The sequence below is a fragment of the Python bivittatus genome, unplaced genomic scaffold (assembly GCF_059951505.1).
Source record: "Python bivittatus isolate LINGU-HERP-01145 unplaced genomic scaffold, Pbiv_v1 ctg000120_np1212, whole genome shotgun sequence".
NCBI classification, from domain to species: Eukaryota; Metazoa; Chordata; class Lepidosauria; order Squamata; family Pythonidae; genus Python; species Python bivittatus.
In genome coordinates, this window is record NW_028277037.1 from 2340206 (window position 1) to 2364553 (window position 24348).

Here is a 24348-nt window from a genome sequence, read left to right on the forward strand (position 1 = left end):
TCAGGATCCTTCAAACACACATTCCACCTCCCAAAAACAGGTTTATCTGTCATCCTGGCTCAACTTCCATGGGGAAAACCAGGTTTTTAGAATCTTCCTAAATGCTAAAAGGGTCAGGTCAACTGAATTACAGGAGGGGAGATCATTACAAAGGGCAGACACCACAACAGAAAACCCTAACCCTCCTAGGTCCAATCAGATAAAATTGCCTCATACTTGACATGATAATTCTGATCTTAGAAAGACAGACACTTACTTGATGTCCACACAGGCTGATATTGAAGAAATGGAAGAATTTTGTGCCTCTTGCTGTAAAGCTTGGTCCATTCATTAATGAGCCCACTCTGCTCAGACTACTAAAATCATAAGTCAGGCTTTGGTTGTTCTTGATATAGGAGAACGTGCAGTCACTACAGCATGCAGAACGGTCCTGAGAAAAGAAAACAAAATAGAAGTGAGCAGCTGTAGGGAAGGTAAAGAAAATGAAGTTATAAACTAAGATTAGGAGGAAACAAATCACACAAATAATCATTATAATGGGGTAGATCAGAAAAGGGATACCTGCAGCCTTCCAGACATTCATAAGCTACAACTTCTAGCATCCCTTCCTTCTTATTCACCATGCTGGGGCTGGGCCTACGGGAATTGTAGTTCAGCAATATCTGAAAGTTCCCTATCCTGATGTTGCCCAAAGATTAGACTATTATCAGCTCAAAGTGTCCTTTGCAGTAAGAGAAGAGAGATGATCTGGAATGAGCTCCTGAAAGCTTCTGACATGACCAGGCAAAGCCTTGAGAAGAAAAGAGGAATATGGTAGCTCTGTTCCAGTCCCTGGAAAGATGTCACATAGAAGATGATCCAGACCTATTCTCTATTACCTTAGAGTTAATACACAGAATAAGAAGTTTAAGTTCCAGAAAGGCAGATTCCAAATGAACATTAGAAAAAAGCTTCCTTAAGTAAAGGCAGTTGGCAAGTGGAATCAATTATCAGGGAGGTGGTGGGTTCCCCTTCTCTGGATGTGATCAAGAAGAGAACAGACAGTTGTGTGTTGGGGATGCTTTAATTTAGATTCTTGCACTGAGCATGTAGGAGGCTGAATTCGATGTCCTACACTCTTGAATTCTATGAAAAAAAATTGTTTTTAGTAATCAGAATAATTGTGGTTTATCTGACCGCGGGGTGGAAGGAGGAGGATGTTGGTCATCTTGCTCTGGCTCAAGGATCTCTTGGGTTCATCAAACATCAAATGTCAACTCTCTTGCAAAGGTTGTGACAGATGGACAGGTTGAAATGATGTAGCCACACATTTAATTGTGACTTTTAATGCTTTTTAAAGGGATGAGACAGATGCATAAACACAAGCTTATCAAAGGCTATTCAGCCTGACAGCTAAATGCAAATTCTATACACAGTAGTCCTCTGACTACAAGATGCTCCAAACATGGCATTAAACATGGAAAGCACTGAACAGAAATCTCTAATCTTCTTGTCCCTTTGCAACATGAACAGCCAACCCCAGGAAATACTATTGCATTTATAACTTTATAACAGGTTGTAGTTTACACAAAGAATCTTGCAGCAACTGTCATCTGGAATTGCTTCCTGTGACATCTTTGCATATTATCTGTGTTAGTAGCTGGTATATGGAAAAAGAGCTTTCTCCTGAATGTGGATTTCAAGTCCCTGAATTCTTAGCCATGCCCATGTGGGCTGAATGGGTTGAAATCCACACATCTGGAGGACAACCAGCTTGGAGAACCTACAGCACTTTCTGCTTTAGAGAAGGAAAGGTTTGACACCGCAACAGACAATCATGGTTACTAACTGATAGGGGTCTCCATTTTGATCCCTTGCAAGCTGCCTGGAGTATTTATTCGGCCTGTTATGATGAGACCAGAAGAGGTAGAGCCAAATGTTCTAGCCCCTTTCCATGCCAACAGCATCCCAGTTTCATTTTGATTCTAAACCCTCATCAAATGTAATACAGTACCTATAGTGATGGAGTAGGACTGGACACATCCTGTTCTAGACAGGCTACTGATCTGATCCTTCCTAGTCCTGCTTATGTCCAAAGCCCAACATTTTTGATGGGCCCAGTTACCTTGGTGCTTTGGCTTCCAGGTCCACAAGGGACACAGGCTTCTTCCCCATAGGCTTGATGGATAGAGAGGTATGTATTGGAAGGACACTCTTGGCACTGGTTGGTTTCCTTCTCTATGTAGTGCCCAATAGGGCAGGGGATGCAGGAGGAGCCAGACTGTTCTAAACCAATAGCACAGGCCCGGCAGGATGAGGCCACACCATCAACTGCATTGGTCACAGTAATCGAGTAGATCTTGGCCACGTCGTTGATGAGCTTCCTGTTCTGAAAAGAAATAGTCCGAAAAAAGAACACAGTGGCTACCACTAAGACCTATTAAATATAACATTATTTTATCTTGTCTACTATCATCATCATCAACATCATCATCTAAGAAATGCTACAGTCAAGATAAATGAAGAGCTGTTTTCCAACACCTCTACTTCAGTAATTCCATTTCAGTCTATAATCCAGAGCAATTTGCTGGTCTCTGAAATTAGGGAAAAGGATTTTCCACTTCTCTTTTGGTGGGAAAACCATGCTGTTCTTTTTCTATTTGAAGAAAGAAAATAATTATATCTTCTGGACACGAGGCAACCTTGTTGGCCCACAGGCACAACTGAAATGTTGATACAGTATCATGGGGACTTCTTTATCTATTTGTCCAAATACAGCTGCCAGAGTGACCAGCCATAAAACATCATAAGCAAAACAGTGAACTGCTTCTTCCATTCTCTGTAGATCTCTGGGATGAGCTCTGTCTTCTTCCAGGCTGATAACAATGAATGTGGATGGGGCCCCAATGCATTCTGGTGAATCAAGATGATACTATAGGCTGGTACTTTGCTTTGCACCTTATCAGCTTCTCATTAAAAAAAAAAAAATCTAATGAAAGTCCAATACAGCTCGGATCCTTAGCAGAAACCAAGGAAAAAACTCATAGGTATGGTGTGTGCTGCTCTCGCTTTAAGCCTTCGAGTCAAGCTTTTTTGATTTGCTACTTCTTCTTCCAGACTATTTTTCAACTTCCCAGGCCTAGGCTACAGCCCTGGATTTTCTAGATTATCTCCCCGTCAAGTACTAGCCAAGGCAGACTTTACTTAGCTTCAGTAGAAGAGAATATCTGTAGCTCAGGGTTGAACTGTGGAGTCCTTGTTCTCTGAGCTTGCAAACATTTTGTTACCCGACTAGGTAACATCTTCAGTGCTTGTCAAAAACAACCATACTGACTATAAAGGCCCCGGCTTAAGATTTCTAGTTTCTGTTTTGGAGGTCTATTTTGAAACATCTTGAATGTGCACAAGATCAGGAAGGATGAATTATTCTACAAGAAATGGGAAAAGGAGTCTGGGAGACATTCAGCCTACATATTTATTCTTTGTCCACTAAAACCATAAGTATATTTAAATTATGATGGATAATTTCAGCAGCAATTTTTAGTATATTAAAATACAGTTTGGATCACTTAACCTTCAGTGAAGTATAGGCCAAAAGGTAATTGCGTGAATGGTAATATTCAAATTTAATAAGTACAATATATTTATAAGCAATGAAGCTTCAGGAACTGATTGATGGAACTTGCACAGTCCAGCAAGAAACAGCTAATACGATTTCAGCTTTCTAAACCGTAGCTGTCAGAATGCTTGCCAATCAAATTATCTGAGTTATAGCTGAAGGTTACCATCCCACACAGGCCTTGTAAACTGAAACAATTGCAGAAACCTGGAGATTGCAACTGAAAGAAGAGTTGTAGAGTTTATTTTGAACAAATCAGACAATACCTTTGTTCACAGTACAATACTAGGGACATCTACAGGGTTAGGGTCAACATGGCAACAGCTGCGACTGAGCAACTGAAGAAAGTAATAAGGGGGTGGGCTTTGACTGCATGGCCATGGCTGCCATCTTGACTTTTTTACCCTATGCCCTGCAGATTCCCCTGGGTAATACTCTTATTACAGTAATTGTATCACTCCTGCTACTTATGGATCAGAATCAGCTAACTCTTTGAAAACTGCAAACCAAAGTTTGCTTCATAGCTTTTTTTTTTTAAAAAAACTCTTTATTTTCACTGAAATGATTGTCAGACTTACATCTTGCCCTTGATTGGTTCTCTGGAAAGCCCACGTGAATGTAAATGAAGCATTCTTGGAAATTATATGGGCGTATGACTGCTTCCCCTTAGCTCCACTCCATGATTCCACAACGTTTGTGCTCTTTTTATTTATGTCCTGAAAACCAATCAACAAAAAACAGTAAGGATATGTTAGGTAGCAGAATTGTGGATGTTAGATAATGCTGGCAGGGGAGGGTCCAGAAATCCCAGTTGTGCCAAACGGAAGACTTTGCCTATTCTATGGAAGAGGAACCCCTATTCGAATCTTCTCTCCCTTGTAAGGTAACATAATGAGCTGCATTCACAGAATACACTTAACCAGCTTACTGAATTAACCAGGTTTCTGAACCTTCTGGGATTACCATGAAAGTAATGAAACAGGCTGACACACACACAAACACACAAACTTAACTACAGATAATTCTCACCAAGCATATTGTACAAAAACATTTAAGTTGCCCTGTGAGATATTGCCGTTTGGAAAAGCTGTGGAGAAGCAGGTTTATTTGCACATGAAGCTGCTGAAACTATCACCTAGTCAGTCTCCTCAAGTGTTTAGACCTTGACGCATTTTCCCTACAAGCTAGAAAAGTTGAGGTATGGCAACCAGGTAGCTCAAGACAGCCGTATTTGTAGAAAAATTGAGGCGCTGATATCTCAGAAGCTAAAGACGTCACAAATATGAAGTTCACCACACAATAAAACAAGCCAAGCCATCCACAGTGGAGAGTGGGTGGACTACATCCTCCTTGCATGTAACCCCTCCACCTGTTAAGATTAATGAAGGAAGAGCTCAATATTTCCCAACCTGAGCAACTTCCAGATGTGTGGGCTTCAACTTCAGAATTGCAGAATTTCCCAGCCAGAAGGTTCCATGCTGAGAATTCTGGGAATCAAAGTTTGCAAGGACAAGAAGCAATGGAACAGCTTTTGATAAGGAATGTACCTACTTGCAGGATGAAGGCTGGGCTCATCATAATATCACTTCAACTACTGTAGCTGAATAAATTTTAATAACAGTGATGAGTTCTCTATTAAGAAGGGATGTCAAAGTTGCTTATCTAGGGCTGATGGCAGAGGTCAGAAATGGTGATGCTTCCTCCTCCACCAACACAGAAGGGAGGGTTATCATCACTGCCATCAACAAGGTTCCTGCTTAGGAATAAGTGCTCGGAGAAATGCCAAACCCAGCTGTTCTTGGTGGAGCCTCACTTACCACCATGAAGTAGAGCACACAATCTGCAGAGCAAGTGGTCTCAAACACAAAAGTGATCCGTCCCAGTTCTGAGCCCATCACTCCTGTTACTGATGTGGGAGGCCTGTTCAACAGAGGAGAAGCGAAGTGGTTACAAGGTGCTCCAAGCCACCGCCATTTCAAAACAACTTGCAATTTAATTACAAAGAAAGGGAAAACCCATTTTGCTGCCCATTACTGTCAGGATCTTTACTGGAAACAAACCGGCTCCAGGTTTACTGGAATTGGGAACTGAGCGTGCAAACTCTGACAATTACATTGCTCTTCTAAAACTCTGTAATGGATTTCTTATAAAAAAAAAAAGGGGGGGGGTTGACATGCAGGCTATTTTTGTTCTATTTTCTTAATATTTTGACTACACTAATAAAGACTCTTTATTACCTCTTTGTAAAATTAAGATAGAATTCATGCATGTCAAAAGATCCTGATTCCTATGTATCTGCTACTTGTGCTAAGTGATCAAACCAAGATTCACCTAATTCAGCTTCCATCTAAGAATCCCCACAAGAATTAGACACTTGTGCCTCAGTGGAAACTGACCGTAATGTCCATGCTCCATGTAATGGAGATGCTAGCTTCTTCCTGGAATGCCTGAAGTTCACCAGCAAACTTGACCCTGCACTCTGAAATCCTTTGTTTTTGCCAATCCAAAGCTATTCTTTTAGTTTTTCTTCTTTCTTTCTTCCCCATTTATCTTACAGGCAGTTCCCTCCCCCTTTCAAGAGCCTTACAACCCTGCTATTAAAAATAGTTATTTGTTCTTCTTTATTTATGGTCTGAGAACAAGTCACAAAAATTTAAAATACATTTAAAATTGATATACTGTATACATATAGCATGTGACAATACATACATATATACAGTACGTATAGATGCTCTTCCTACTAGGGCGACAGCTGGTCAATATGCCAACTTTCCATATGAAGATTGAGTATGTATTTGCTCAAACACAAACGTTAAGTCTGACTCACACATCCTTTAAAGTGCTCACTGTACTCTCATTGGCGATCAGAGTTAATACACCAGCTGTTGAGTCTGATAAATGACACTCATGATGAGGAGACTGAGGTTTCTTACTAAACGATCAATCCCCAGGTGTTTCAAAGGCAGTAGCACATTTTTTATTTATAGCCTTAGCTTATAGAAACCATTTGGTGCCTTCAATGATTTGTTAATGTTATAGAGTTCCTTCCTCTTATATATGCATGTATTGCCACGTGTGTATGTTATCTGCTCTTTTCTTTTTTCAAGGTTCAGCTCCAGAAATTATGCTTCTATCTACGAAATGCACAAAAAACCAGAGTGTAGGAAGGACGCCCCGCTGCATCACATCCAGATTCAACAGGTCCGTATTAGAGTGCACTAAAGGACTGGGGCAGAGTCACCTTCCCACACACATCAGAAATTACATTATTTACACTTACTTAAATCCTGGTACATGAAGATTCACAATGAGATAGTCATTATCGGTGCCTCCTGCTCCACTCTGGATGTGGTCACCAGCAACTTCCCAGCCTGAAAAAGGAAAATCCCATCTAAAGATAGGTAATATGTAATTTTTGAAAATGCAAACAAATCCAGATCCAGCATCTTTCTTAAACCCCTCGCCAATAGGTACAGAAACGGCAATGATATATTCTCCTTGCTATGATAGCCTCCAATGAACATTGACGTACTGTTATGAAGAGGAATCACTGATCATGCAAGTGATCCACTTGCCAGAGGTGCAAGCAAAGGCCACATCTAAGCTTCTGGGCCATCTGAAGGGCCACTGGGGGCCATTTAAAGATGCAGTGAGTCACCAGAATGGTGTAGTCAATTTGTGGGAATTGTTGTAGACTTTTAAGAGAGGAAATGGGACCTTGAGCCTCTGGGCGGCATAGCAGTCCTATTTCTAACATTAAAAACAACAACAACCCCAGTCTCTGAAACACAGCACAACATTGTGCCACAGAAACTCAGTGGCACAAAGCTCACTGCATTATTTGAGGGCATTTGGAGGAGGTTGGGTGAATTTACAGGAGGAAATGGAACTCGACAGAGGCCTCCCATCTCAATTCCTGCCCTTATTTTGGGGGTAGGGGAGACAGGAAAAAAAACATGTTACCAAAATTGAATTATTTTGCTACTGAATTTTGGTAGTGTGATCTCAGGTGACCAGACTCCACGCAGCTAACAGCTGCTTGCAGCCACGGCTTGATTGCCCTCAGTTCCTCTAAGATTAATGCAGTGTGTGTGTTTGTGTGTGTGTGTGTATGTGTGTGTGTGTGTGCGCCTAATGAATTAATACCTTAAAATTCAATAGGAGATATATTCTTTTCTTTTTTTATTTATATTTACTGAGGATTTTACATAGAGTAAAAGACAAATCTAAAGAAAGAGATAGAAAAGAGAAGACAGAAGAAAGAAAGAAAGAAAGAAAGAAAGAAAGAAAGAAAGAAAGAAAGAAAGAAAGAAAGAGAGAGAGAGAGAGAGAGAGAGAGAGAGAGATGCAAGAAAAGAAAAGAAAGAAAGAAAAACTAAAGTTATGAAATATAATGATTTCCAACCTTCTCTTCAACAGATATTAAGGAGATATATTCTTTTCAAAGATGAACAACAGCCAAGACCAAACATCATTATTTAGAATGAGCGTGTAGTAAAATCAGTGAGAACTGCATAAAATACATTACCTTTTCTCTTAAAAAAAACTTTAAAAAAATAAGACAGTATTATTAGCTCCATTACAGTTGAAGGACTAAGGTTGTTTAACAGTGCCTTGCTTAAGGCCAAAGCCATTAAATACTAAAGATTTCCTGACTCACAGTTCATTATCTTAAAGTATCACAAAGTACATATAATACTTAACACATAACTTTTTGATGATCAGCATGGGGACAAACGTTTCACAGGGGAAGGAAGTTTAATCATTCCATTCTTTATTATAACTGTAATGACCCACCATGAAGCTTCTTTACCCTTAGAGGGAAAGCTTTCTTTGGTACCAATGGGAGATTTTTTTTTCCCTATGCCATATGGCTGCATCTTGGATAAGGGTCAAAATGCTCTCCTCTGCCCAGGAACAGCTGAGTTCCTTAGAAGGACATTTTTCCTTTGCTCTCAGTTGGATGTTTTTCCTAATCACATAGCTGAACCTTGGGTGAAGGTTAAAGCGTAGGAGAAAACACTCTCCAACTCTATGAGAATGGCTAAATCCTTATCTCTAATTAAGACAAAAGCATAGACAAAGTTCTTAATGATGTATGAAACACCATGCTTAGTTTGGTCCTTGCTCATCACAACATCTCTTGCAGAATCCAAAGAAATGGTAAGGTGGAGATGGGAAATGTAATGAAAAGACCAGCTCACCATTCATCCCATCACATTTTGAATTTCCAACATTGAAACAAGAGGTCTTCATGTTGAGAGGCAGTACATTCCACCACTTATATTCCAGCCCCAGCACTGGCTCAGTGCCAGCAGGACAGGGCTTGCAGTCTAAAGAAGAAAGAGATGAGAATTAAGATATTCAAGACTGATTTTTAAATCAAACTAGTTTATTAGATGCTGTAAGAATAAAAAAAAAAATCTGCATACACTTGGGGCAAGGATGCCTGTGTGTGGGAGGAGGGTCAAAAATGTCAAGATAGTGGTCACAACCATGCAATCAAAGCTCTGCCCCTTTTTACATCTGCCACACATACAACACATGTAAAAAGGGACAGGGCTTTGATCATTTGGTTGTGGGTGCCATCTTGACATACAGATCCCCATGGACGCCTCTGCTTGGGTGATTCAGGCCAGCTACCTATCAGTTATCACAGCATTCTTCATCTCAGAAAGTATGATGTTTCCCTAGCATGAAGATCTTTTAACTGCAAAATACTTAAACCAAAATAGACACATTGGAGGGGACAAATATTTGCCAACAAATCAATCCTTTTAAATGTAGGCTGCATAATGAGAAAGCTTGCTTTTGAGAACATCCAACCAAGGCAGAACGTAAGCAATTTTCACCCTTCTGTTTTATTTCTGAAAAGCTGAAAAATTCAGTTAACTGAGAAATCATGGCATTTGCATTTTTATTCACCAGAGGTGAAGAACTAGGCTAGGCTAGCTGAGATGGCCACTCCTTGGGGCCAACAGTTGCCTCTGATTAAATTATTTTTCCCATTTTTAAAAGATACAATATTCTTCAAGATCCATACTGTATATAATAGATATTATTATATACTATAATATGTATATAATTACTATAAGCTTATATAGATGAGGATACATGGGTACCACCAACACAACACCAAATAAAAAAGGTGTCTTCTATTGCTGGTCCAGAGTTTTCATCCAGATCAGTTTCTCATACCCTGAGTTCCATCAGAAAACATCCCTGATGGACAAGGAGTGCAAAAGGATGAGCCATTGTTGTAGAAACCAGGATTGCAAGGTGGACATTCCTTCCTTTCTCCTGAAGGAGGTAGTCTCACTGCTTTGGAAACATCCTCCCGGCAGATCTTAGGCTCTACCCATTTATACATGAGCTGAGTCTGAAATTAAGAAGATACAAAATAAAACTAAGACTGATGCTTAAGAAAGAGTAACTGTTAGGTAGGCACCAGCTGGAAAAGAAAAGAACGGAAAGAAGCAACCAGACAGGAACTGGAAGGCAAGAGTAGGGCCTGAAGAGGACACAGTGAAGTTAGCAAATCAATCCTTTGAAAAAGAAGCATGGACAGCAGACCTTTTCTAGGTGTTCCCCTCACTCCCACCATCTGCATCAGGCTTGTACAACTAGTATCACTCATGGGCCACACCAGATTTGTATACAGCATGCCAAGGGGCTACACTAAAAAAAATGAGGTTTGGGTGGTGGTTCCATGAATGTTAAATAGTGAAGATGGATGCAGGAAGCATCTGCAATATTTTGCCACTTAAAACAACCCAATCCACTCAAAAGAGCCCCACATTTTTGGCCTTATCCAATCTGGGGGACACAAAAGAGATATTGGTGGGTTGGATTTTTTGAACCTCTGGTAACACATCTTACAAAGGGAGAGTTTACTAAATGCCCACCAACACTTCCCTTGACCTGGAAGTGGGACACAGTTGCATGTCACAAAGGCAGCCTCTGGTGTTCAGCCTATCTCCCCTCCACAGACATACTCTAAAAAATTAGGGAGAGAGACATATGAGCAGGGGTGGGATTAGTGGACACATCTCTGATTTTTTCTTTCACACAATTGGACTACAGAAAAAGGGGAGGAAGAGAGGGAGAAAGAATAACTTCTATCAATTATGTAGCAGATGCCTTATATTTGACCCACACTGGTAAAAATATAATATTAAACTAAATAACAAATAATTTGCTGTTCTTTACTTTCTCAACTCTGCCAGAAGAGGTTATCATCTCACCCTAATAATAAAGCAGGTTCTGACAACATCTTATAAATATTTGAAAGTTCAGACAAACTGATACTGATCTAGTTTACAAATACTCACCTTCTATAAAGTGAGTTACCATATAGCCCTATTATTATTTTGAACCATTCTTTGTGGGAAAATATACTCATGCAGAGTCCAAACTGAACTTCATTGAACAATTTTCCATGTGTAAGCAATAACTTCTCTGAGATCACTCCCTTGAGTAAATATTGTAAATGTGAACACAAAGAAAAAATCAGAAGGAAGAGCGTCCTTAAATAGTTAAAAGAAAAGCCAACAAGGAAGGAAGGAACCATTACTGTAGAAAATGAATGAAGCTTGAAGTTACTCAGAATAACCCCTTACTTTTCTAGCATTCACATCCGCTAGGAATGTGCAAAGTTTACTGATTCAGGAACAGAATGTCCTTCACACCGCTGGAAGAGCAGACTTTGGACATATCTAACAGTCATTTGGTTCTCTTTCAATGACATTAAGACAAGGATTAGACAAGCAACAAGTTGAGGGAAAGAGGTTGAGAGAAAGTTCCTTGCAATATATATTCTGGGTGTTGAAGTCCACACATCTTAGAGCTGCCAAGGTTGAGCAACACTGATCTACAGGGTGTCGGAAAGCATTTGCTCTTGTACAGAACGAATGCAGAGATCCACACAGCCAAAGAAATTTATTCACAGAAACAAATCCCTGGTAAAAGTAGAAACAGAATTCAGACATTCCTGAGTTAAGACTCCTTACATGTCGCCCACAGGGTGTCCACTTTTATATGGATTGGGAAGATTTAGGATTAGTGGGAGTGGGGAGAGAGATGCGACTTACTTTTCCATCCCTATCACAAGGAGTATGGATTTGGAAAAAGTCTTTATTTGAGCAAGGAAGACGCTCCAGACACTGGCTTGATCCTTCATCTGAAAGGAAAAGACATTAAATGTAAGACCCACTTTTCTTCGGAAACATGAGATCCAAAATACTGAAGGTGGTGTTTTCTCACCCATCTGGGGAAAGCAAGTTTTGCTAACAACCTATGCTTGTTGGCTGTTTTAATTACGATAAATTCTCTTTAACAACCTCTCAACACGACTTCATATATGATGCCAACTCGCTCAGGCAAACTTCTGAACATGCTATGCTACTGGCCTTTCTTATTTAACATCACATCACAAAGGAATCTAAAGTCCCACTCTGTCTGGCCATCAGTTCTTAGAGTAGACTGCTGCCTTCGTAACACAGTATAATCTTTGCATAAACCTTAAATCTTTCTTAGCTTTAAGTGAACATCTTAATCTGAACTGGGATGTTCAGTTCTCCTTGGAGAAGGGACAGTACCTGAATAATGTGTTGATTCTGGACACTTAGTGCATTCCTTAGCACCCTTTTCTGAGTAGGTGTTTCTTGGACAGACCTCACACATGGAAGACCCTGGTTTATTGCTAAATGTGCCAGGCTTGCAAGGAAAGCATTCAGAGGTATAGGCCACCCCTGCAAAACAGAAAGTGCAAACTTAGCCATTTTGGAAAGTACAAAACCACACAGAAGTAGGTTCCATTGCAATAATGGGGGGGGGGGGTGAGGGTGTTTTGGAGTGCACAATGCTGGATTGGAGCAAGATTATCTGGGTTCAAATCCCTAGTTGGCTACAAACTTTCTTGGATTAGCCAAAGGCCTCTTTAGTGTCTCTCAACCTGATAGGAGCAGAAGTGTGCCAGAACAGGAATTTAATTATTTGGTTTTGGTTTGGGGGCGGGGGGTGCCTTCAAGTCAGTCTTGATTCCTGGTGACTGCCTGGACAAGTCCCTGCAGTTTTCTTGGCAAGATTTCAGAAGTGGCTTGCCCTTGCCTTCTTCTTCCTGGGGATGAGAGAGAATGATAGGCCCAAAGTCACCCAGCTGGCTTTGGGCCTAAGGTAGGGCTAGAACTCCCGGTCTCCCGGTTTCTAGCCTGGTACCTTAATGTTTACACCAAACTGGCTCTCTATTTGGTATTACCCCTTTCAAATCCAAGGGTTCACTATGTGGCTTTTAGTGTGCTTTTAATATATGGATTGGACCTATTGTACACCACCCAGAGTCTTCCTGGAGTTGGGCGGCCATAACAACTCCAATGAATGAATGAATGAATGATAAAACAGAAAACAATTATCTGGGATACCAAGCAGAATTCTTTCCCACCATCTGTTATCTGATCATTTTCATGATGATTCTGGCAATGAACTTGAGACCTCTTCCTGTTAAATGGGGGTTCTGCTACTGTAGTAAGTTTATAGGAAGCCATATGACTTTGGACTGGTAGATAGATTCACTTAATTTACTATAAACAGTGGAGGATGTATTTAAAAACCGAACACAAATAGCAGATCTACTTTTTTAAAAGGTTCAGGGCCAGAATGCTATTAAATAAGAGTGGTCACCTATCTTAGAATAAAAATGGCAGATAAAGAATAAGATTTAGTGAGCTCTTTTGACACCTAGTGATGTTTGTCTTCTTCTACACTCAATGTCAACTTTAAATTAACTCAAAAACTTGGCGAAAGGGTCTAGAAAGGGATTGAGGTGCCCAAGAAGGGAAATTCTGTGAGACAGGGAGTGTAGAAAATGCAGCTCGGGCCATCATCTCTTCTGTGGGGGCAAAATGTGTGCCTCTCCCAGTACATCTTGAAAGAATCCTTGGTGCAATCCATTTCGTAGGGCCCAATCATCAAGTCTGCAGATTGCTCCCATAGTCTAATATCAGAATCTGCACAGACATGATTTACCATCCATAATTCTTTTCCCACCCAATCCCATTTTTCTCTTGTTGTTCTACAAAAAACAACAATCATTTTGCTTAATGAAGAATTCCTGGAAATTCAAAAGCCTGCACATTGTTCTATAAATCACAAGTTAGCCTCATGAAGGTATTGCTGAAATATGAATTTTGGTTTCTTGCTCCCCCAACTTCATGTCCAACAAAGCTACTTTTCCTATGGATTCACTTTTGTCCACCAGGTGTCAGTATTTTCCTAGTAATTAACTCATTCACTAAACTGTGCTAACCTATACATTTTTTAAAAAGGCCATTGTAAATATTAGAGTGGGAAAGTAGGAACAAGAAAGCAAAATCAGAAACTCACATTTTAATTTTAAGTCGTTCCCCATGTGGTGCATCCCCCACCCCAACTGTAAGTGTAAAGATTCCCACAAGCTGAGGTCAATTTCTGCAAGGACATGTCCATATTTGTTTTCTTGACAACAATACAGAAATAGCCAGATCCTTCTTCCAGGATTTTTTTTAAAAAACCACTTTCACTTTTTAAAATATTGTTTTTAAAAAACTTTTACTTTTTTAAAGGGTTCGTTTTAAACTTGGGGGTTCCCTGGTGGTGTCTCATCCAGGAACAAACCTGATCTGATCTTCCTTAGTTCCTCCAGGATCTGAGGTCCCCTCACCTGCACAAACATGGCACAGAATGATTGGAGTTGTGCTGTTACAATATGTTCCTGGAGGACATCTGCTTGAAGAAGCTTGTTTTGTATTCCTCAAAAATAATATGCACCACAGTAAGGCTGTGAGGTATAAAGACTTAGGAATGAATCAGAGTAATATAGGTGACTTGGAAGCCTCATGGACTTTTTGCGCAAGAATGAACAAAACGAACTTGTGATTTATAGTTTTGATGATTAGACAGGATAGAAGTTATATAAAGTTATATAAAGAAGAGCAACACGATGTACCATTAGAGAGAGAGGTTAAAATATGTTTGCACTTATAACTGTTGTGAAAAATATCGGAAGCTACTTTTTTATATCTTTTTTTCTTTTCTATTTTTTCTTAACTTTTTTTCTTTCCTTGCATTCTTTGCTTTTTCTTTGATTTCTTTCTTTTTTTCTTCTTTTGTCTTATATTAGTTTGTGTTAGTTTTTATCTTCTTGTTTAAAAGCTTTAATAAAATTATATTTAATTTTTTTTGAAAAAAGAAATGAATCAGAGTAAGAGGAGAGCCGTGTTAGTCTATAGCAGCTAAAAAACAGGGGGAGTCTGGGAACAATTTTCAGACTAACAAATGTTATTAAAAGAGAGAAGCTTTCATAAATTCTACATCAGTCTAGCCACTCTGTGCATCTGATCAGGTGAGCTGAGGCTCATAAAAGCTTGTGCCTTTTCATAAAATGAGTTACTCTGAAAAAGTGAGACGCGATTCCTCCTGACTTTTGAATGAAATAAAGGTGAGGATATTTTATTATTTATTGTCTTTTATGTTTTGCATAACCTCTCCACTTTGTTTGCCTTTTGGCTTAATCCTCTCTCTCTTCCCCCCACTTTTTTTTTCTGCTATTGGTTTTCATTTAAGAAATGCTTTTTAGGATCATGATATTTTTACTACTGGTTTTACATGATTCGTCTTTCACCGAAATTGGATTTTTTTTAGGAAAAGCAGAACGGGACTGTTTTCAATACATACAAATACAATAGCTATTACTAAAACATAAGAGTGTTCCTTGCAGTTAAAAATTGTGACACTGTACGCTTAAAACAGTCACCTTCAATTGTGATGTTTTTCACAAGTACGGGCTTTACCACCTGCGAACCCATAAGTATCCCGGTTGTTCTCCAGTACAATATATTAGTACCTGATTTCAATGTTACCTGGATAGAAGGCAATAAAAATATTAGTTTATCAAACTCACTTTAACACAAACTAAGCATAAAACAGACTGGATGTATGAGAAACGGGTGGAGCCACAGTTAGGAGTTTTCCCTGGCAAGTTGTGATGGAATGTATCTACAAAGGGGAAAGTGGTGTGATGGAATGCAGTAGAGACCCAGGTTCTCAGGAAGGAGGGAGAGCATTCTGGGACGGAAAGTGGGGAGACAAGAGGCAACGCAGTCCAGAGCAGGTGCGTGGGAAGAAGAGACTTAAGACAGCCACTCCCTAGAATCTCCCAGGGTATATCCACTAGGTTAGCATAGTACAGATTGAGTCTGGCAAGATTCTGTCTATATGGTATAAGCAGTTAAAGAACTGATCTTGGCTGGACTGTTTCCCTTTTGTTCTTGGGCTGGGCCTGACACAAGTGTACAGTCTCTGACCTAGCCAAACGCAAATGAAAAATAGAATAACAGGGGCACTGAGGTTGGTGTGAAGTCTGGAGTCACCACACCTTGCTTTGCTGAAGTGCCTTGAAGGAATTAGCCAAACAGCCGAACACGCTGACAACACAATTTAAAAGTACACACACACAATTCTCCCACCCCACCTCAACTCCAAGCACAAAGAAAAGGAGTTCCTGTCCTAGAGGAAAGCCTCACCCTGTTTGCTCAGCTCATGACTTTGGTCAGAAATTTTTAAAGGTGCGATAAGGCATCGGTGTGCAACTAAAAGGGACTATCTGTACCTCCAAGCATTGCATGCAACATCTTTCTCCACAATTCTGAAAACAGTCCCACACACATAGACTATCTCAAAATAGAACTGCTTTATCTTAACTGTGAATATGACCTTTGGAGTTTTCTAGGAGACATGCTTATAAAAAAACTAAAAGAATCTCATTAAATGCTTTTTCAATCAATCATTACATCATTCAAAGCTATGGATTTTTTTTTTTTAAACTAAGTGGTTGGCTTCATGCCTCACATTACACCATGATCTTCTGTGACAAACCACAACAGCTTGTTGCACTAAGTCAAAAATGAGCTAGCCATATTGTGGCTTAGTATAATCCATGAGCCTAGCCAGTTAGTAACCACACAGCTTCTTCAGTCCAGTTGAGTCAGTAGAGGTGAGACCATTCATTAAGGAGATTAGCCAGGTTGTGACTGATAGATTTTAATGAGTTTCACTGGCACGTACAGACAGCCAAGGAAAGGGGGGGGGGGGAAGGATAGAAGGATGATGTAGAATAATGTATGCTTTTGCACCGTTAGCACCTCATTATCCAGCCATTAAGTAACAGAGTCATGCAAAAGGTTTTGAAATCAAAATAGTTTGAGGTCAGAACATCTGACCACAAAACAAGCCATTCTGAGAATTCTGGAACATCTTCAAGACAGGGCACAAATAGTCAGACCCTGAAATAAGTCATTCTGATCTTGGAATATAGGTTGGACCACTTTGGGATATTCTGAGCTCAAAATGATTTTGTCTCTGAAATGTCTTGTTCTGAGAGACCAACAGCTTTCAAGTGAAGCCACACAAAGTTGTACTTACAGAATAGGAGCCCCATTCACCATTATCTGTTAATTTCACCCACTTATCGCTGGTGGAGTCCATCTCCTGGCACTGGTCATTTTGAATCTGATGATTAAAAAAATAATAGGAGTTACCAAGCTGTCAATCGAGGCAAACAAACAATTAGAATTTATGCAACCTTTACATAAATCTCAATAATCCTTGCCCTGTCATAAAGTGAGCCAAGATGATTATCACCCTATTATAGAATTAGGGGAATTATGGGGGACTGATGGGAACATAACAGAACTGTAGTTTGCACAAAACATCCAACAGGCCTTCTTCCTAGGCAAGATCACAGAAAGACTGCATACTTACTCAAAGCAAAGCTTTGCTAAATGCAGTGGGATTTATTTCCTAAGTAGCAGCCTTTGTGATTTTAAGATTCATGCGGCATTTGAACCTAGTTCACACTGCAGGAGCCTGAAAATCATTTTTACAATACTAAAGTCCTTGAGTGAAATTATTCAATACATAAGCTAGTTACTGTCCATGGAATTCACAACCATATGAAGTGATCGTATAACTAGTTTAGCTGGCTTGGGAGAGAAAATATACAAGGTTATGGCATCCATGCCCATGAATAACACTTCTGTCTGTGTCATTTAACAAGAACAAATATGTGCTGAAAGATAGTATGCTTCTAGCTATCAGATGGCAAAACATAATTATTAATGCTATGCAGCAATGTGGATGTGAAGGAACAGATAATCTGGAGCACACATGGATACACTTGTCAGCCACTCCTGAGCTCACGCAACTAGATATGTTTAAGGGATGTTGATGAGTGCAATGTACATGCCCAGGAGAGTCCACAGGTGTAGGCAAAAAAATCAAGATGGTGGCCACAACAGTGCAGTTGAAGCGCGGTCTGGTTTTTATGTGTCATGTGTGCAACATGCATAAAAGTCAGGCAGAATTTCAATTGCACCATTGCAGCCATCTTAACTTTTTTGTAACCATTCTCTGTGGACACTCTTGTGCATGCCTGGACACACTCCCAGTGACTTTTCTCCTTCAAGTCAGATCATTACACAACCTGACTCAGAATCTCCACTATGAGATGCTTCAAGAGGAAACTCTTGAAGTTTCAAGCTGATATTTTCAGTGGCTTTGTCTACATAAGAAAAGCAAATGCTAAAAGATTCTTGATTAAAAATGATGGGCAAGTCCCCTGGCAGGTATTTCAGATAGCTATTTGCAGAATAAGAACAATAATCAATGTTCTAATGGCTCGGCCAATGTTCTCTCTTGCTTAGTCAATTTGAAAGTACATATTTGTTTGGACACTGATAGAGGGATAGTGCAGGATTACAAAATATTTTGCCTAACCAAGAAAGGAAATGTTACGTTGACTTTTAAAGTCGTATATGGATTAGGGGTTATCTGCAGGACTATTTCTCCTGCTATGAACCTGCTGGTTACTCAGATCAGCAGAACAGGCTCTTCTGAATATGCTCCCATTGGCAGAATCTTAACTATCTGGAACGTGAAAAGAGGCCTTCTCCAAATGTCTCTGCAGCCCATGAAATGTTTTCTTCAGACTGCAGAACATCAGCAAACATGAATAGATTTCAACTGGCTTGTGGCTGTATTTAATTTTGACTTAAAATGTATTAAGTTTACTGTTGTTTTACATTTTAAAAGTTATTGCAACCAGCTGTGTGTTATGCAAAGGCAGGGTGTAAATGTAATAAGAGTAAGCAGCAGCAGCAGCTTTTGAAGGCATTGGAAAAGATACTTAAAAGGGCAAAAACTGCTGAAAATTGCATCTGATTCGATGACTCTCTCTTACATATAGATGATGATTACTGGTTATTTTTCAATGGCTGCCTATGAAATGCATCTGACCATTTTACATTGTTCATTAGCAAGTAAGTGTTCTGGCAAGTAGCCAGATTGTTCAATACAGTGCAGACAAAATTATTATTTTCCTACAGCAAACATTTCAGAAAAGTGACGATGATGATAAATAACATGCCATTTTATCAAGAACAAAGATACAGACCAGGAATAATTTGTACAGAAATTTTAGCCAATGCTTCACACTTCAGGCATCTTTGTGACATTGTATTATAAAGACAGAAACCGCCAGAAAATCTAATGTTTAGGATGATGAACTTCTGACATCTGATGAAGTGTAAGCCAGCTTTCTCCAAGGAGATGCATAGGCAGAACCCGATGAGTTCATATACAACCCCATCAATACGTGATTTTTTAAAAGAATAGTTTGGGAAAGAAAAACAATTATTTATTACAATAAATTCAGTCTAGAGGAAAAACAAGAATTTTTCAAACTGCACTTCAAATTTGGAATCAAAAAGATACTTTGCAATGTACAGGCTGGTGCATGTGCCCACCTGTTGTAGACTCCTTAAATCGAAGTATCTTTTCCCAGGATAAACCTTAGTGATCACATACAAGGTGATGATCTTCTGGTGTTAAGTTACATACAAAACATATTAGTAGTTCCATGTTGACCCAAAGGGTGGTCTGCATGGAAGGGATCCAAAGGTCAAGATAACAGCTGCAACCATGATCCAAGCCTCGCCCCTCTTTACGCACGCAAGAGGGCCAGGGCTTCAGTGGTATGGTTGGGGCCACCATCTTGACTTTGGGGGGCGCAGAGATCCCTGCTGACACATAATTTCACTGGCATTAAGCATGCCTGATTTCATCATAGGCTACGGCAAATGATGTAGCTGCTCGCAGTAGCTGCTTTTCTAACAACATAATTTATTATAGAATTATAAGCATTTATTGCTATTAATCAACTGGAAAATCCAGGCACAAAACCTGACTTTCTTCTTAAGGTGTTTATTGCCTTTTTTTTTTTCAAGTAAAGTAGGGGAAGGAGAAAAAGAGAAACATTGCTCTTTGCAAGCCTGGCATGGAAAATATTTTTGTTTTGATGGTAGTTTTTTTGGTCCCTTGAGCAACCTGTTCCGTGCTCTAGTGAAATGAAGAGAGAGGATGACTCCCTTCATAACTCCAGCTCTGCCATTAAGGTCCACTGAATCAGCCACAATTGGCTGGGTTCACATATTGAAAAAGATAAAGAATCCTTGCTTTCAGTTCAAGTCCTGGTGGTTCATGGACAGAACCATGAAGCTTTCTTTGGGAACAATACAGAAGTGGTTTGCCATTTCCTTCTTCAGGGGTATCTGCAGGGAACGGTCACAAAAGTCAAGATGGCGGCCATGACGGTGCAATCAATAGTTCATCTTTTTTCTGTGTGCATCGCACATGAAAGCAGATCAAAAGCAAAAGCATCTTGACTTTTCTGACCATACCCTGTGGATACCCCAATTCTTCTGCAATCTTTTTTTTAATGTCCTATTCTTGCTAACAACTCTGATTCCTGGTCATCTAGCTCCAACTCTGATTAGCTTTTTCCAAGGTCAGCCCAGAAGTGGACAGAGTTCAGTAACTAGACTGGGCTAACACAGAAACAAGCAAATCACTGACTTAAGCAAAAGTAGGGCATTGTTTGAGTTGCTGGGGCTGCAGGCATGTCCACAAGGTGGAGCTTTGATTATATCGTTGTGGCTACCACCTTGACTTCTTTATCCCTCCTTGCAAATGCCCCTGATTTAGTCTACTTGCGGCTGACATTTTTACCTAGGACTTCAGAGAGACATGGTTGGAGTTCATGTGATTGGCTTGATTTGGGTGGATATTATAGATAGTCCTCATTTAGCGACTGCCTCACTTAGCAACTGTTCACAGTTACGATGGTAATGAAAAAGTAACTGTGCCGAATCCTCGCATTTACGACCTTCACAGGTCTCTAAAGCAAAGGAAAGGTGAAATAAGTTCATAAGCATAGTCATAGTTTCACTTAGCGACCACTTCACTTAACAACGGAGTTGCCATTTCCAATTGTTATCACTAAACGAGGACTACCTATATTAGATTTTTTGTTAGCCAGCATGGTTTTGAAACCCAAGCTGATGTGTGAACTCAACTACAGACCTTTTCTGTCTGGGGAAAGTGGCTTAATAAATTGTCTTTCCACCTCCAACCTGGCCCTCGCAGATATATGAAGTCTATATTTCCCATTAATCATGGCTTGTTGAAAATGTTATCTGCACAGATATGAAGGGCACCAAATCAGGGGTAACAAACACTTCCACTCAATTTAGGAACCCCCACCTTTCACTGCCAAAGTTCTAACTTCATACTATGCCTAAATCTGTTTTAATCATGATTTGTTGATTAAGCCAAAGGTCTGGATTGACACCACTTGCCTAACCAACACAGCATGCTCTGTGAACACTATCCTGGCTGTTGTTTTAAACATGATCTGAAACTGGCTCCTGCTTATGAAACTTAAGAACAGAATGGCTGGAAAGCTACCAAGGATGTCTTGATCAAAAACATTCGGAGCTGGGAGTGACTTTGGGGCTTTAATAATGACACTGTCTGTGCTTCTGCTTTTCTGTAGGGGAAAAAAAATCAATCAAGATGAGGCAAGCTGTTTGTTGTATCTGGGAACAAATTCATGTTCTGCACCAGAATCACTTGCGGCTTCTTTCTTTAGAAGTGGAAGAAACACCCTGGGTTATTGGAAGGAGAGAAATGAAACCCATTTTCTGCAGCGGAAAGCACCATCTGATTAGCCAAAGGTGAGCAATGGCATGGAGTCTGCAGAGGGAAGCGGCCTTGAGCTGGCAGGAACATTTTGCCATGTTATGAGCCATTAGAGAACCTCCTGCCTGTGTCCCTTCAGTGTCTCCAAACATTCCGCAAATGTTAATTAAGGCTGAACACTCAATGTGACAGCAACCCTTTGGTGATCAGAGATAGCAAGGGCAATGATTCATTCCTCGCACAAAAGAGAGGAGGAGGTGAGACCAAGCACTTCTGCTTTGGTTGAGCCATCTCAAGGGCCGTGTCTCTGTTCATTCAGCCATCCACACCATTTTGTCTGGGACACAGGAGAGAAGTGAGAATTCCAGGCACTCAATACTTTTCTGATGCATGGAAACCTCAACCTGGATTTTACATGACTGAGCAAAAAGAGAAACATGGATTGTCCAGGGAGCAAGGTTTTAGAAAGGATGAAACAAGCCCTTGTTTGTCTCCTCCGGACATTGACTTAAGATCGGTATTGCCTTTCTGTACTTTACAATGTTGTAGGGCTTGGGAAGCTGAGCCAGCGATCTGATGGCTTGTTTCTTGCTACAGAAGAAAGACGATCTCACCACATCTCCTCTGGAGCTGCAGAGCAGGAGGTTTCTCACTATGAGAATGCCTATCTTATCCTGCCTCCTGGAATGTCCTCTCTCCCTCTGGATGGCAAGATCTACCATGCCTTGCCTTCATCCCTTCATCTTCCACCATCTAGTGGAGGGGTAACTTTGCCGGCCCTCCAGTGCACTGGTTGGTCAGGGTTCAACATTTTCCATCACTGTGAAAAGCAACCATCCTAAGGGAAAGGTATGAGGGTAGAGATGCTAGTTGCATTGGGCAGCTAGAAGAACATCTCAGAGACACTTCCCAATGTTGTAAAGATAACGCAAGGGGTACCAAGGATGAGGCTAGCAAGGGCTGGGTAGAAGTGACTTCAGACCAAAGGAGCTGCCAAGCTCAGCAAGGCAGAGGGCAGATAGTCACATGGCCTGCAGCAAGACTAAAAATGATGCCCTGGGTCTGGGGTCTGGATCCCTGATACACAGCCAGGAGCTATACTATTTGGACTGAAGATGTACCAGCTGGTTTTTGCTAAGCAAAAACAAACCTGTACCCCAAATGATTCCATGAACTGTGTGAAAATTCTGGTGAACACAGACAGTGTTCTGCAATTACCAATCAAGCAAGCAAAAGTCTTGATCCAACAACTGCACTGCTTTTTCCAATCAACTGGTGGACCATTTTCATCCAGCTGAGTCAAATGCTCACAGATCTAGTCAGCCTCCCTTCTGAACTTCAATAGGTTTACATGGTGACATACTGATCTTACTGGAAATTCCAAGACCATGGGGAAAAAAAACACAATGGCAAATCACTTCCATATTGTTGCCAGGAAAATGGCTTAGACAGGTCCACGTAGTCACTGGGACTCAGCCTCATTTCAGGGGAGTCTTTATCTTTATGGCAAGCTTGTTACTGTTACCACTGTCCCATATGGAAGTGGCAATTCCTGCAACCAGAACCCCTAAACCATCTCAACTTGACCATGAGGTAAAAGAGGAACCAAGCCAGAGACATCAACTAGAGCACATAAAACCATGTGAATTTATCCCAAAACAGCTGATGTCTAAAATGTTTGCCTTAACAGGTTACAAATTAGATTAGTCGTTAAGTGAGCAAGCTTTCAGTTAGTAAAGCATATTTGGTAGGCATCAAAGCTTCAGAGCTCTTGGAGGATTGCTACAAATCAGATCAGGCAGCTCTGGGTCAAATAAGGAGTCTGTCTCATATGGAAGAATAATCTTTTCGTATGCCCTAAACAAAATGTCGTTGAGAATGCCAATAAACTGTCTCAAAATTATCCTCCATAGGCTCTTTTCAGGATATCATGTCTCAATTTCAATTGACCCTAAGGTCGATTTAGTGCACAAATTTCCCTTACGAAAAATTCAAAGAAGATGTTGTTGTCAATATACTGATATTCAAAGATGACAGAACCAGACTTCTTCAGATGGACAGTGTAGATTAAAGAGACAGTGCAGTCATCCCTGTTTGACTCAATGTAATTTCCACGAGGAGTCCACGAAGATCTGGACAAATACAAAGAGAAACAACCCTTATTTTACCAGCTAGGCATCTTGAGTTCATATGTATGAGGAATCTTGAACTTATATCCTGTTTAATAAAATGCTAGAATTAGGGAGGAGGGTTCATTTTTTAAAGAAGTCAATATAAAACCTATTTCATGAATCTATTTTCTTTTCAGGTTGGGTACAATTTACAGTATATTCAGTAATGATACAATTTATATTCACTGATCTATCTGAAGACTACAAGAATGCTTTCAATTCTTCTCAGGCTGTCTCAAAATAATAGGCATTTGTCAAATGACCTTTCCTGCAAAATTTAGCTTAAAAAAATGATGACAGATTGATTACATTGGATTCCAAAACTGGCCTTAGATCTGAAAAATTAAGTTTAAACCACTTAAGCCAGAGGTCAGATATTTAAGTGTGAATTTTAGCTCCATGAAGAAGGCCATATCATGCTAAGATCCTTTTTCTCAACATCAATATCTCTGTTCTTTTTGGTCAGTACATCAGATGAGAGCCAGTGAATAATATAAAAACACTGAACCC

The 24348-nt window shown here is 40.1% G+C and overlaps 1 protein-coding gene across 2 annotated transcripts in view; it reads right to left on the reverse strand.

The window, feature by feature from the left end:
- The window catches only part of ELAPOR2 (endosome-lysosome associated apoptosis and autophagy regulator family member 2), a 90919-nt gene that overhangs the window by 16354 nt on the left and 50217 nt on the right, over positions 1 to 24348 (reverse strand). For both annotated transcript variants that reach the window (XM_088134827.1, XM_088134828.1), the window contains exons 4-15: positions 23652 to 23799; positions 17054 to 17140; positions 15387 to 15492; positions 12196 to 12348; positions 11689 to 11777; positions 9797 to 9977; positions 8803 to 8931; positions 6879 to 6969; positions 5416 to 5518; positions 4177 to 4314; positions 2105 to 2368; positions 257 to 430 (exon numbers count right to left, since the gene is read on the reverse strand). In XM_088134827.1, the coding sequence (XP_087990953.1) occupies positions 257 to 430; positions 2105 to 2368; positions 4177 to 4314; positions 5416 to 5518; positions 6879 to 6969; positions 8803 to 8931; positions 9797 to 9977; positions 11689 to 11777; positions 12196 to 12348; positions 15387 to 15492; positions 17054 to 17140; positions 23652 to 23799 (1663 nt within the window). The remainder of the gene's footprint in view (positions 1 to 256; positions 431 to 2104; positions 2369 to 4176; positions 4315 to 5415; positions 5519 to 6878; positions 6970 to 8802; positions 8932 to 9796; positions 9978 to 11688; positions 11778 to 12195; positions 12349 to 15386; positions 15493 to 17053; positions 17141 to 23651; positions 23800 to 24348) is intronic.